Source organism: Mirounga leonina, unplaced genomic scaffold (assembly GCF_011800145.1).
Source record: "Mirounga leonina isolate KUSES-001 unplaced genomic scaffold, KU_Mleo_1.0 Mir_170, whole genome shotgun sequence".
Classification (NCBI taxonomy): Eukaryota; Metazoa; Chordata; class Mammalia; order Carnivora; family Phocidae; genus Mirounga; species Mirounga leonina.
Genome location: NW_023270433.1, coordinates 2606279 through 2619882, shown reverse-complemented (window position 1 = coordinate 2619882; position 13604 = coordinate 2606279). Strand labels below are relative to the sequence as shown.

Here is a 13604-nt window from a genome sequence, read left to right as displayed (position 1 = left end):
CAGCAAGGGCCTGTCCTTGCAGAGCACGAGGTTGAAGCCGGGGCGCTTCTGCCCCTCAAGGGAATCCCTGGAGGCAGGGCCTTGGCGTGCTTACCCCCAGCCGGGATGGACACTGGCACACAGTGGGTGCTTTGTACACGTGTGCAGGGCTGTGTGGGCGCCGGAAGGGCTGGGGTCTCATTCCCGGGCCCGCAGTGCCGGGCGCACGGTTGCGGGGACGGTGAACTGTTTATGGCTTGGTGCTCTCGCAAGTCTTGTCCTGATTCGTGTCCCTCCCTCCAATAAGGTGTCTCTCGGAGGGCGCGTGCCCCCCACCCTTGGGCGCCAGGCCTCCCTCTGCCCCGCCCCCCCCCCCCCCCCCCCCCGCCCCGGCCTGGCGCCCACTCAGCCGCACACACGGGTGACTGTGCCCGGCCCCTCGCAGCCCCCATCTGGTTTGGTTTAAAGTGAGACTTGCCGGGGAGGACGGAGGGCCGGCCTGCTTGTTTTTCCTGGCTCCCCGCCACAGCCCATCTCGCCAGCTCAGCAGAAAACAGCTTTCCCTGGCCCCGGTCCAGCCTCTACACTGCGTTTTTGCCTTTAAAACGTGGGTTGTGTGGCCGCCAACCACAGGGCTTTCTCCCCTGAAATACAGACGTTGTGAATAATTAATGAGGGTCCATGCCGTTGTGGGGGACGGTTGTGGACATCCCCGGAGGGGACAGGGCACTGTCCTTGGCAGCCGAGAAGCTGAGCCTGGCGTCCCTCCTCCCAGAGCCCCAGCACCTCCCGCTGCCCTCCCCAATTCGGTCTCTCCGCCCCCCTCCCTCCCCCCCCCCCCGACCGGGCCGGGCAGGGCCTGGGATCGGGCCTCTGGCTCAGCTCCAGCAGAGCCATTTCTGGGGAAGGGGTGGGCGCTGGCCTGGGGCACACGGGATGCCGATGCTTTATGAGCGGAGGCTTGCTTGAGCACAGACCTGCTCCCCTGGCCCAGGAGCCACTCCACCTTGGTCTCCCCACTGCAGCCAGAGGCATTGCTGATACTCAGATCCGTTTTTGTAGCTCTCTCCCCTGCTTAAAATCCTGCCGTGGCTCCCTGTTGCCCTTGGAGAAGACCCACGTATTTTAACTTTCCCATGAAGCCCTACTGAGCCTGCACCAGCTCAGCCACCGTCTTGCCTCTGGTCCTTCACCCCAGGTCTCTACTCCATAGGCCTTCTTCGGGGTCTTCGTGTCCACCCAGCACACTCCTGCTCCCAGGCCCTGGCCTGCTCTCTCTGCTGCCTGAGGGGCTGGCCCCCCCCAGGCTCCGCGCAGGCCGGGCCCTGCTGCTGCGGCTTCGGGACCAGCTCTGTCCCCAGGAGGTCGCCAGGCGCTGGGTGGAGGGTGGGAGGACGGCCCAGCTCGCCCTCACCCGGCCCTCCCACAGGTTCGCCAAGCTGCTGCTCCGCCTGCCGGCTCTGCGCTCCATCGGCCTCAAGTGCCTGGAACATCTCTTCTTCTTCAAGCTCATCGGGGACACGCCCATCGACACCTTCCTCATGGAAATGCTAGAAGCCCCCCACCAAATGACTTAGGCCCGCCGGCCCGGCCGCCCCGCCTGGCCGCTCTTCTCAGCTGAGCCCCGTCCCCGCCCCTTCTCTGCCTGGCCTCTGCGGATGTGGGGGCGCAGCCTGCTAAGTCTCCGAGCGTGGCCACCTCGCTGTTTTCAGTGCTCCTCGCCCGCAAAGCCGGGCCGTGGCTTTCCTGGGGCTGGAACTGCTGTGAGCCCGGCCAGGCCCGCACGCTTCCCTGGGCAGTGGGGGCGGCTCTCCGGGTTGCAGGCCCTGCCCCCGAGCCACCCTCGGCGTTGGGAACATCCCGTGCTCCCCTCCTGTGTTTGGAGTGACCCCCGTCGCCTCTTGTCAGGCGCCCTACCCAGGCTCAGGAGCAGAGCGCAGAAGACCCGCCCTGCCCCCCGGGAGGACGAGGGGGGCTCTGGGGCGAGTAGGCTTCCCTTCCCTCACAGTGAAGGGCGAGAAGCCCCTTTTCCAAAGATGACTTGCAGTGTCGCCCCCGAGCCAAGCAGGACATGAGCCGACCTCCGTGCAGGGTTCTGGGCCCCCCTCAAGGCTGCAGGGACTGGGGTCACCCACCTCCCCACCTTGCTTTTCTCTTCGCGTCACCCTGGCTTCCACTTCTCCCCCCGCACAGCCTCACACAAGCCGGGGTAGGCAGACCCCGTGTACGGCCCGCCCTCGGTTCTGTCTGCTATCTGTGCTGAGGGGCAGCGCCCCGCCCCCGGTCTCTGCAGGGTAGCCCGCTTCCTGGCCTTCCCTGAAGTCCTGGGCCGTGCTGATCTGTCATGGGCAGAGGTTGGGCCTGGGAGACCCACAGGGATGGGAGGAAGGAGGGTGCGTTCCCCAGGGGGTGTTCAGCAGCTGTGCACACTTGGAGGGAGCCGGGGACCCACGGCGGGTGTGCAGAGGGGAGGGACTTGGGGGCACGTAAGCCCGGCGGGAAGGGGCAGGTGGCGTTGCTTCCTAGAGCTATTGGCAGAGAGGCCCTCTCTGCTGGCGGCCTGTCCTGTGTGGGAGCCTCTTGGAATCGGGGACTGTGGCGTGCCAGCGTCCTTGGGCCTGCAGCTGGTTGCCCCTCGGGGACAGCCGGATGTGGGGCCCCTTCAAACACGTGCCCTGGCTGACGGCTCCCCAGGCCAGGCCGTGCCTGCTTCTGTAGCGTCTCCACCGAGCTGGGCAGGGGCGCAGCCTCCTGGGCTGGGGCGCTCTGGGCTCTGGGCGTGCAGGGGCTCTCTCAGGTTGAACCCGCTTCTTTTGCACTGTAATGCCCTCCCTTTGGTCTGAGTACTTTCCAGTCCTACGCCTCCTACTCCAGGAACCCAGCGTTCATCACTGGTGGGGGTGATGCGGGCAGCTCCTGAGGGGTTGCTCTGTAGCCTGGCTTCCCTCCTGTGGCCCCCATGAGCAGCCCGGGGTGGAGGGGGATGCCTTCCCCAGAGTCTGGTTCCCCAGCTGGGGCAAGGCAGGGAGGGGTCTCCAGGCCCCGTGGGGAAGGAGGTGTCCCTGCTTTGCCTTCCAGGGTCCCCAGCCAAGCTGAAGGCGAGGCACCAGGCAGAGGCTCCAGAAGACCGCAGAAAAGCCGCCTTCCTCTGTCACCCGCCCGCTTGTGACGTGGGGAGGTGTCCCCTGCCACGTGGGCGGTAGGGGCGGGGCGTGTAGGGCCCGCCCAGCTCCCAGACTCGGCAGCCTTTGGAGGCTCGGTTGTGGCAGTGATGTGGCACCCTTGGGGGCTCCCTCTCGGGGTCCCCCCAGCTGTGGGAACGGTAGACTGCCCCACACCCGACACCCCCGGTGCCTTCTGCAGCCAGACGCACCCCGTCATCCACGCCCTGCCCTCTCCCACTTCCCTGGGGGTCCTTGGGAATGTGGGGGCCTCGAGCGGAGAAAGCCCAGGACTGCGTCTGTTGGAGCGTCAGCTTCTTCCTAAGAACGTCCCCCGCCGGCTGCTCGCCGGAAAGCCGAGGCCCCCAGGCTACAGCATAGAAAGCCAGAAGCCCCCAGCCCCTCCAGCCTGCAGCCCAGCACCGAGGGCACGCGGGGCCGTCCTCTCTTCATCCATCTGCTGTCCTTGTCATGCATTCAGTGCTGTTGGGGGAGGGGGTTAAGTGGGGAGATGCACATGGCTCAGTAGAGAGGTAGGAGTTTTATTTAACCAGACCGTTAGTAGTGTTATTAATCTGGTTCAATTACGGTGATTTTTGTAATTATTTTTATTATTATTATTATTTTGGTGGGACAATCTTTAATTTTCTAAAGATAGCACTAACATCAGCTCATTAGCCACCTCTGCCCATCCCCGCCTCGGCCCAGCCCGGGGTGCCTCCGGCGCCGTGGACTCACTTCCCCGCGGGGACACCGGGGACGGGGCTCCCGCCGCAGGGGAGCGAAGATGACCACGCCCGCGTCTGCAGGGGGCCTCTCGTTGGAAGCGGGCCTGCGCTCGGCACCTGGAAGCACGCGGTCTCCAGGCAGAGACGGCCCCGCGCCCCTGGCTTCTAGAGGACTCGGGCCGGTGACAAGCGCGGACACCATGCCGGAGGCCCCTCACCTGCGGGGGCCGCCAGCAGGGCCCGGGCGGACGCACGGCCAGTGGGTAATCAGCTGATGTTGTCCCCATCACGGAATTGGGGCGCGTGGCCCGCTCCCCGTCCACGCAGGTGTGCTATGTGACACGTCTGCTGTACAGAGACCGCGGGGGGCCGAGGCCGCCGACAGCAGCCGCGGGGCAGTTACCAACGTTCTGTCTTTATTTTTAATCAAGACTTTCCCCCCGTTTTCCTATAAATTTGCTTCACGTAAGCAAGTACATAAGGACCCCTCCTTTGGTGAAATCCGGGTTCGAGTGAGTATCCCAAGGCAAGGAGCGCATCTATTTTAAGATGCTTTGGAGCAAGCAGCCTTATCGGGCCCCATCCTCAGCAATGCCTTAGCCGGGACGCGCCGCGGACACTTCAGAGGGTGACAAGTACATACAGAGAGTAGAGAGAAAATGTCTAAAGCATCGGGAAAGGTAAAAAAAAAAAAAATCTATTTTTGTACAAATGTAATTTTATCCCTCATGTATACTTGGATGATGGGGGGGTGGGACTTGTTTTGTTTCTGCTTCTAGAGATGGAGGAGAGCTTTCTCAGTGGAGCGTTCGGACGCGGACGAGCGCATGGGCTTTGTACGAACCGCTGCGTGGACGTTTCCCTTCGGGCAGGGGTGGGGCCCAGACGGTCAGGGGTTTCTTCCCCTTCTGAGTGACTCTTGAAGCCTTGCTCTGTTCTGCCCCCATTGCCAGCCGGCCTTCCCGAGACCCTGTTTGACTGTGAACTCACTTCCCTGCGTGTTCTCTGAACACCGCCGTGGGTGCAGGCCACGGACCAACAGCGGTGTTAGAATGTGGAAAGGAAAACACAGAAAAACGTGAGAGGAGAAACAAAATACGAGCGTTTAAAAATAGATCACCACGCTGTTCTCGTTTGTTCTGCCGGGGGCTTTCCTGTCTGGGGCTGGCGGGCGTCCGGGCTGCTGCCCGACCGGCGGGGGCCGGTCCAGGGCAGTGAGGCCCCAGACTCGGGTCATCGCCCCCCGCCCCCCGCGCGGCCATGCTCCTTCCCTGGCCTGCTCTGCTCCGCGGCCCGTGCGGGACCCTCCGCGTCCTAGGGCACCGGCCACCCGCCCTGCCCCAGGCTGCCCGAGCCCGAGTGGGCGAGCGGCTCACACACTGGGCCACAGAGTGAGTGATGTCATCCGGCTGCCCCGTTGCTAACGAGATAATGACACCGCATCTGCTCCGTCCCGTGTGATGGACGCTCTTCGTCGCCACGCCCTCCGGGGGCTGGGCCGGGCGCGGCCGCAGTTGGGCGATGGTGTCTATCCTCTGGTGCTCTCGGTCCGGCGGGCGCCCTGGAGCTGCGGTCCTGCCCTGTGGCCCCAGGGCCGCTCCCAGCAGAGTGGCTGAACCCCACGGTCGTAGGCCCGTGGCTCCCCTCGCGCTCTCCTCCCCAGAATGTGCTCCCACGACGTGTGGCCACGCATGTGCACGCACAGGCCGCACGCACACAGCACTTATGCACAGCGCACGACAGGCCTGCTCACAGGTGGCGCTTGCCCACAACGTCCACGTCCACGCAACACACGTGCGCACACGGCCCTCACTCCGTGTTCACACTGCACACAGCACGCGTGCACAGGTCCCGCTCTGCACTCCGGCGCGCAAGGACCTCCTGGGGCCTCGGGAATTGAGAGGCAGGACAGAGGCGGCCTCCCCCGGGGGAGTCGGCGCCCCCCCACGGCCTCCCCCTTGGCGGGCCTGAGGCCTTGCGTGGCTCCGGGGCCCCGGCCGTGGCCGGACCAGCCTGCTGCTGCTGGTGCTTGTGGGCTGTGCGCCCCCCGCCCGGGTCAAGGCCTTGTCCTTGCCCGTGGGAGCTCAGCCTGGACTCCCTGGAAGGGGGTGGGCACAGGGAGCCCCACCTCTCCCCCCAGCAAGCCCCCCACCTGCCGCTGGGCCTGGCTGCGACTGGCCTGCTCTGCTTCCCGGTCGGAAGCACGCACTACCAGCCGCGGGGGCTCCTTCCCGGGTCTGCAAAGAGGATCAGGCGTGGGGGGCCTGGGGAATTGGGAGGGTGGCCTCCCTGTGGAGGGCTCCTTGTCCTGCCTTCCACATGACCAAAGCCACCGCTGAGCGCGCTGTGTGGGGCCGCCAGTTGCCCGGTGGCCCGCTTCCCTGCGCAGGCACCAGCCCCAGCTCTGGGCGGGGCCTTCAGGACGTGCCAGGCGGTCCCGGGGGGCTGGGAGGGCGCAAGGTGTCCGCGTCCCCTTCAGAGAGCAGGCTCGGACAGCTGCCAAGCCAGGAGGGGAGACCAGGAAAGGAGTGTTCCTCACAGGTTTTCAGGATGTGGCCCTGCCCTTGGGCCTGGGAGGGCTGATCCCCGTTTTCCTAACGAGCCACGTGGGGGGCCCCGGGCGGTGCTGAGCCTCTTGACCCGGTCTGTCGGTCTCAGTCAGTCAGGGGCGGCCCTGACTGGAACAGGCCAGTGACTGAGATGACCTCCATGGGGGCCACGCCTGCCCAAACCCAGGGTCCTCCAAACGTGCTCCAGGATGCAGGCCCCAGGGAGCACAGCTGGGGCGGTGTGCTAACCTCGGCGAGGGGGGCAGAGGGGCCCGTGTGCAAGAGGCAAGGGCGTCCAGCTGGGCGGGACTCCAACCCCAACTTCCTGCCGTGAGTGGAGCCCCTGGTGACCCCCCAGGAAGGGGACCCAGGTGGCACATGGGCGCACACAACACTGCATGGTAATCTGGCCTTGGGCCTCCCTGCTGCCTCCAGTTGCTATGGCGACCCCTGCCCAGGGTGGTGCCCCTGGACCAGAGATGCTGGGCTCGAGAGCTTTGTCGCCAGCACGATCAGGTGGTGACAGGCCCGCCCAGCAGGGCTGGGGTTTGTAACCCCAGAGGCGAGGGTGGGAGCAGGGGGATTTGGGACGGGACCGTGCCGAGCACCAACTACGCAGCAGGTCCTGTCCCGGCTGCCGGGAGCCCAGCGACAGGGAGGTCCCGCCGTCAGCAAGCAAGCGGGCAGTGTGCTGGGAGCATGGGCGCGCTCGGGAGACGGGGGGCGGGGGGCTCCTGGGGAGAGGCCCTGGCACCCTGCCTCGGACACACAGGACCGCAGAGCTAGTGCCACTGCTGGGCTTGAGGGCAGCAACACCCCGAGTGACAGGAACCCCCGGAGGGGGTCGGGGAGTCGTGGGGAGAAGGGCTGGAGCGGGGGGTGTCAGGGAACGGGGCCATGTAAAGAGCCCAGTCCCCAGCCCCTAAACTCGGGGGCTGCTGGTGGCCTTGTGTTCTCCGAGTGTCAGCCATTCCAGCGAGCGTTTCCAGCCGCAGAACCCGGAGGGCCCAGGTCAGCCTCCCCGCCGCACGCAGAGCCCCTGGGGAGTCCCCAGTGGGGACCAGCTCAGCCCGGCTCCCCCGTGTGGAGGGTCCCCGAGCGCCGGGGCGGCGAGGCGTGGAGCAGCGCTGCCCTCTGCTGGAGGCGCTGGGGCACAGCCCACCCTGCTCCCTCCGTCCCTCCCTGTCCTAGTTCTCTGTGCCTTAGAGTCACTGGGAGCCTGGAGCCATCCCCCAGCCCATTAGCTTAGGAGGCCTGGGGTGGGGCTGGCGTCTGCCCGTCTTGTGGAGGTACCTGGGGGGGGGGTGGCAAAGCCCCTGTGTGCGCCGCCTGGGCCTGGATCCAGAAAACTGCTCCCAAGCCACCACTTCCTGTTTTATTTTGCTCCGAAGAAGCTCTAACACAGGGCGAGGACCCGGACAGGGGTGGGGGCTGGAGCCCTCAGAGGGCAGCCGGGGGGTCCCCTTCCCGAGGAGGCCAGGGCTGTGGGCCCAGAAGGTGGGGCATCATTGTGCCCTTGAAGGTGCAAACCCAAGGGCAGGTTGGAGCTGCCTGGGGAAGTCTGGAGGGTGAGGACTTCATTCATTCATCACGGGATAGCACCCCACAGCCCCGGCCTCCGCAGGGTGGCCTGGGCACGGCTGTCCCTGACCCTGAACCTCAGGCCCTATCCTGACCTGGCAGGGCTGTGCAATCTATGACCAGAGCCCATGAAGCTGGCGCTCTGCACACACTGGGGCTGGGAAAGCCTGCGTCCACGGACGGACAGGCGGACGGACAGATGGGGTTGGCTCCAGTGTTTATATGGGCAGAAGTCGGTTGGGAGCTTCCGGGCCAGTCCGGCCCCTGCCCAGAGAGGGCTGTGGGGCGGGGGTTGGAATGGACCAGTCTGATGGCGCCTTTCTTGGCCGCCCTGCCCCTCAAGGGTGTCCCGATGCAGCAGGGCTGGGGTGCAGCTTGTAAAGGTCTGCTCCAGTCTCTGGGCAGCCAAGGGAGCGGGGCCCACTTCCTCCTGTTTGGTGCCGGTAGCCGCCCGGCCTGGCCTGGGCCATCCGGGGAGACATGAGGCCCTGGGTCCCACCCCAGCTGGGGATCTGTTGGGCACAACACTTCTTCCCAGGCCTCAGTCTCCTGGGCTGAGTGGACATGGTCGAGAGCGTGCCCCGTGAAGGCTCAGAGAGTCATCTCGCCACTGCTCAGGTCAGAAATTGAGGCCGGGAGGGCAGGTGACAGCTCCGGGTCAGGACTCAGTGGAACCCGGGCCTCAGCCTGCAGGCAGCCCCCAGGAGAAGGGCGGGCCCGACGCCCGCCCACCTCCCCGGCCCATCTGCTGCCCAGCCCGGCCGCTGAAGCCTCTAGATCCCCGCGGGGGGCGGGGTGGGGACGACACACGGCTCTGACGGGCACAGGCCGTCCAGCGGTCACTCTGCTAGGTGTTCACGCGACTGCCTTGGCAGCACGTCCACCCCAAACCTGCGCACGAGCGCGGGTAGCAGGCTTGCTCCTCGCCCCTGAAGGCGGAGCCCCCGCAAGGCCCCCAGGAGGTGACGGGTGAGCAGACCTGGAGCTCAGCCGCACAAGGGGGTAAACGGTGGAGTGGCAGAGAGACACGGGCATGTCATAAATGCGTGTCGCTGAGTGACGGGAGCCCTAGACGGGGGCGACACGGAGCCTGGTTGTGAGCAAACTGAGTAGCTCCGGGCGGGTCTGGAGAAGGCCAGGGCGGATGCCCGGGGAGGTGCCAGTCGCCCGTGTGTAGCTCGGCTGGACCACCCTGAAGGGGTGGAGGGAGAGGAGCGGGGTTTGTGGACGCCAAGGCCGAGGGAGCGTGCGTGGGAGAGGCAGTACTCGGCCCACAAAGCTGCTCCCCGGCAGGCCGAGGGCCTGGCCCTGTCAGAGGAGTGGGGTGCCGGGCTGGCGGGGGCGGAGCCGGAGACCTCCGTGCGCACCCCCGCCCGCTTCCTACAGGTGGCCACGTGTGGCCACGCGAGGGACCTGCACACACGGCACGGGGGAGTGCGCCCACAGAGCCGCCCTGCTCTGCCAGCGGAGCGAGACCAGAAGCCCCCCTGCACTCCCAGACCCCGGTCTCTGACTCATGCTCCTGGGGCCCATGGCCGAATCCAGGGCCGGAGCCTCTGGTGATGCCGGAGAGGGAAAGGGAGCGAGTCAGCGAGAGTGGCGAGAGCGCAGGCCTGGGGCACGCCAGGACACAGGACAGCTCCCCGGGGCCCAGGCTGGCCAGGATGAGGTTGCGCTGGAGGACCGCTGCCCGCCTGACATGGATCCGCACGCGAGCAAGTGATGCGGAGTCGGTCCGGGCACCCGATATTTGCGTAGACGCCGCACCCCTGAGAGGTGGTGGCTGAGCCCACTCTGGAGTGCGGGCTGTGCAGGGGGACGTCCTGATCAAGGGGACGGTGTCGAAGGGGAGAACAAGAGTGAGTCCGCGGTGGAGGACCCTGGCAGCACGACCTCAGCCAGTGACTGGGGCCACCATGGCAGGTGACAGCCACGTGATGAGGACGGCCCCCCCACCTTGCGGTCTCCCTCCCAGCCCCACCACCCGCCCAAGCACCGGGCGCACAGGCAGATGCCCGCTCAGGGACATTCCCCGGAAGCCAGTCCCCCTCGAAACCGTCAGGGTCATCAGAAGGGAAATCCGTCCAGAGGGGCCCAAGGAGATGTGGTGGCTCAAGGTCCTGTGGGGTCTTGGATGGGCCCCTGGGCCAGGGAAGGGGCATTAGGGGGACAACAAAGACACAAAGACAGCCCACGTGAAGCGTGGGCATGACACCCCGGTTCGGCTCCTTCGCCAGGACAGACGTGCCCGCGGGCACCAGAGGCTGGCGAGGGAATGCTGGGTGTGGGGGCAGGAGCACAGGGCCACCTCTGTGCCCTTCGGTAAGTGTGATGCCTTTCTAAAATAAAAAAGTTTATTTAGAAATTAAAGCAGCGGGTATGCATACAAAACGTCACAAGCTGTTACCTGAGTGCTTACTCATGGAAACCCACATGCTCACTTGTGAGATACTTCAGCTGTTGTAAATAAGGCCTTGGCTTTTCCGAGAAGATTCCACATCAAGCCTTTATTAATAATATCTCATAGTTAGGGAAGAGAGAGGGAGGTGGGGGGAGAGAGGGAGAGGTGGAGGGAAAGAAGCAGGAGGGAGGGAGGAGAGAAAGGAGGGAGGGAGGAGAGCAGGGAGGGAGGGAGGGAGGAGAGCAGGGAGGGAGGGAGGAGAGCAGAGAGGGACGGAGGTGGGGGAGGGGAGAAAGGGGAGGGAGGGGGAGAGGCAGGGGAGGGAAGAGTGGTAGCAGGAGGGAGGGAGGTGGGGGAACATGGGGGGCTGGTGATAGAAGGGTTTGAAGTCAGCTGCCAGGCTGATGGGCTCTTCCTCCCCCCTCTCCCTCTGCCCTCTTTCGCTCCCTCCTACCCCCTAAGGTTAGGGTCACTAACTAGGTCACTACAGTGACATCACAGCTTGGGCCCGAGCCCCAGTTTCTCCAGGAGCGAACCTCTGCGGGAACAGGTACGAGCCTAATCACAGCACAACCGCCCTGAGCAGCTCTGACGCTGCAATCGGAAAAGCCCCGAGGTCAGCCAGCCCAGGAGCAGCCTGGGTGCTTTGGGGACCGCTGGCCGGGCTGCAGGGGGAAGCCGCCCTCTCACTCGGGGCCCACCTGGCGGCCGTGGCCTGGCTCCCAGGCCCAGGCTCGTGGACACACCAGGGACCTCAGGGGGCAGGGACCCTGGCTTGGTGCCCGGGCCATACCCTGCCACCCCTCTGTGCCTCAGACTGTAGCTCTCCCATAAAACACCAGACCTGGGGGGAGAGGCCCCAGAGCCAGGGGTCCGAAGGGAGCATCCCACTAGAGAGGCGAGGTTTCTCCTTTGTCCGGGGTTGGTGGCTGTGGGTGTGGGAGGGGAGAGCAGGGCATCCACGTGGAGCAGAAGACGTGGGCTCTGCAGAGCTTCGTGGCTGGGCCTCAAGTAGTGGCTGGGGGACTGGGAGGCCCAGGACCTCTCCCGCTGCCCCAGGGGTCCGGAGTCACACGGGTGAACTCCCCCACTCAGCTCTCCAGGCGAGCCTTAGTTTCTGCATCCGTGCAACGGGCCAGTCCTTGCACCTCCTCATGGTGCTGAGCCAGGCTGAGCTCGGTGCTTGCAGGCCTTAGCTCCGTCCGGCTCCAGAGGAGCGGATGGCGAGGGCAGCGGTGCCTGACCAAGGACAGGGGGGCGTCCAGGAATCCTCGACGCGTGTGTCCGTCTAGAACCACCGTGCTGTGACGCGCGCCCGTGGGGGACACCCAGACCCGTGTCGGGCTTTCCCGGTGGCGGGGCAGTGTCCCCGCCCGACGCGGGAGTGGAAGCGGGGCTCACCTGGGCCGCAGGGTCCCCGGGCGGGCAAAGCGGAGACTGCCCAGGGCGCCGAGGACCAGGACAACGGGGTTGCGGGAGGGCCATGGGGTCTCAGAGGGCCGTGGCGGGGACAGGTTGGAGTCAATGAATGTTGGATGTGACAAGTGATAACTTTACTTAGGAAAAAAAGCAACTTCCAAAAAAAAAGAATGAGCTAGGGGAAATGCAATGTGGGTGGAGGAGGGGCCGGCCTCTCCCGTCCCACCGGACAGCGGGGCTGCCTGGGGCGCTGCGTTGAGAAGGGTTCTGAGGTCTCGCCCGGTGCAGGAGACAGGCCAGCTTGGCTGGGTCTGGGGGGCTCCGGGAGTCGGGGCCGGTGCGCTGGACAGCGGGACAGAGCGGCCGCAGCCCTGCGCTCCCGGGGGCTGGCGGGGGGTGAGGGCGAGTGGGCCGCCTGCTTAGAGGCCTGGAGCTGTCACCCCCGTGACTGTGATCAGCGCCTCCCAGGGCTCTGGAAATTCCCCGGGGCCCTGGACGCCCTGCCCTACCCCCCGGTGGAGGCTCCCGTGCGGGGAGAGTTGCAGCCGCTTGTAAAGCTGGGTTGCAAGTCTCCGGGTGGACAGCGGGTGGCGCTATCTAATGCTTCCAAGCTGAGAGTCCCTCAATTTCGCAACTTTGGGGTTTATAAAACCAAAATAGGCTCAGGAACGAGCGGGTTCAATAAAGCCTGTCACTGCACATGGAGCTCTGCGGATTACAACGCGGACTGAGGCAGAGTCAAGGAAAGGGACGTTTCTTGAGCTCTTCTTATTCCCTGCAAACCGCTTTCCTCGCCGCGTGGGGCGGCAGGTGAGGCCGACTCGGCAAAATGTAACGTCCCTGGAGTACAGGGTGGTGGGCAAACTCGCCACAACTGGAGAAGCCCCCGCCCGGCCGGACCGCTGTGGTGCACGCGGAATGAGGCGGGCCTCCCCAGGTGTCCCCGCCCGGGGGGGACGCGACCGCCCGGGCTGTCAGCACCGCCGCCGCCACCAGAGGGCAGCGTCGCCCCGCTGAGCGCTCCCCGTCGCCCCGCGGGGTCCCTGCTCATTGGCGTCTCCGGCCTGCCCCCTGCCCGCGCCCACGCGCCCCGCGCTGCCAGCCGGTCGGGCGCGCCGGAGGTCCGCACCGTGTCCCCACGCGTGGAAGCGCCGAGGGGCCCCATGCCAGCATCTCCGGTTCCATCTCGTCTGAGGGGTCCTCCTTTCCTCGAACGCGTGTCCTTCCCACGTCCTACCCTGAAAGCACAGGGCGGAAAACAGGGAGGGAGCTTTCCGAGCCGGGCGGGAAGGCGGAGGAAACGCTGGGACCTGCCTCGTCCCGCAGAGCCCCTGCGTGCCCCTCCCAGCTGGTCTTCTCCCAGCTGGAGGGTGGGGAGTGGGTGGGGCGGGTGCACCTGCGGCTGGGGGAGAGGGATGCAGGTCGCAGGGGATCTGGGGCCTGCGCCAGCCCTAGGGGAGGCCCGGGGGGGGCCGCCTCCGTGGCCAGGCCTCGGCAGGTGTGAAGTGACTATGAATGTGGACCACCTTGGACCCCAGTGGGACACCCCAGCCTGTCCCCAGAGCCTGCAGAAAGCCCCCAGGAGTGCACCCTTCCAGGAAAGGTGGGGCATGCCGGGAGCCTGCACTGGGCATCTCGAGGCTGCACTGGGGGCCGGGCCATGCGTCCCAGCCAAGCACCCTGAGGAGTCAAGGTGTGCGGCAGGTGGGAAGGCCGTCCATGGTGCAGGCCTCCTGAGGAGCCAACCCCGCAGAGATCCAGGGGAAGACATCCCAGCAGGGGAACA

General features: G+C 65.9%; 1 protein-coding gene across 4 annotated transcripts in view; it reads left to right on the top strand.

The window, feature by feature from the left end:
- The window catches only part of RXRA (retinoid X receptor alpha), an 88576-nt gene extending 83592 nt beyond the window's left edge, over positions 1-4984 (top strand). For 3 of the 4 annotated variants that reach the window (XM_035015488.1, XM_035015489.1, XM_035015487.1), the window contains exon 10: positions 1409-4984. In XM_035015488.1, the coding sequence (XP_034871379.1) occupies positions 1409-1556 (148 nt within the window). In that variant the 3' untranslated portion in view covers positions 1557-4984. Of the gene's footprint in view, positions 1-1041; positions 1324-1408 lie in introns of those variants that run through there. The other variant, XM_035015486.1, reaches the window with a different exon arrangement.
- The last annotated feature ends 8620 nt before the right edge of the window (positions 4985-13604 follow it).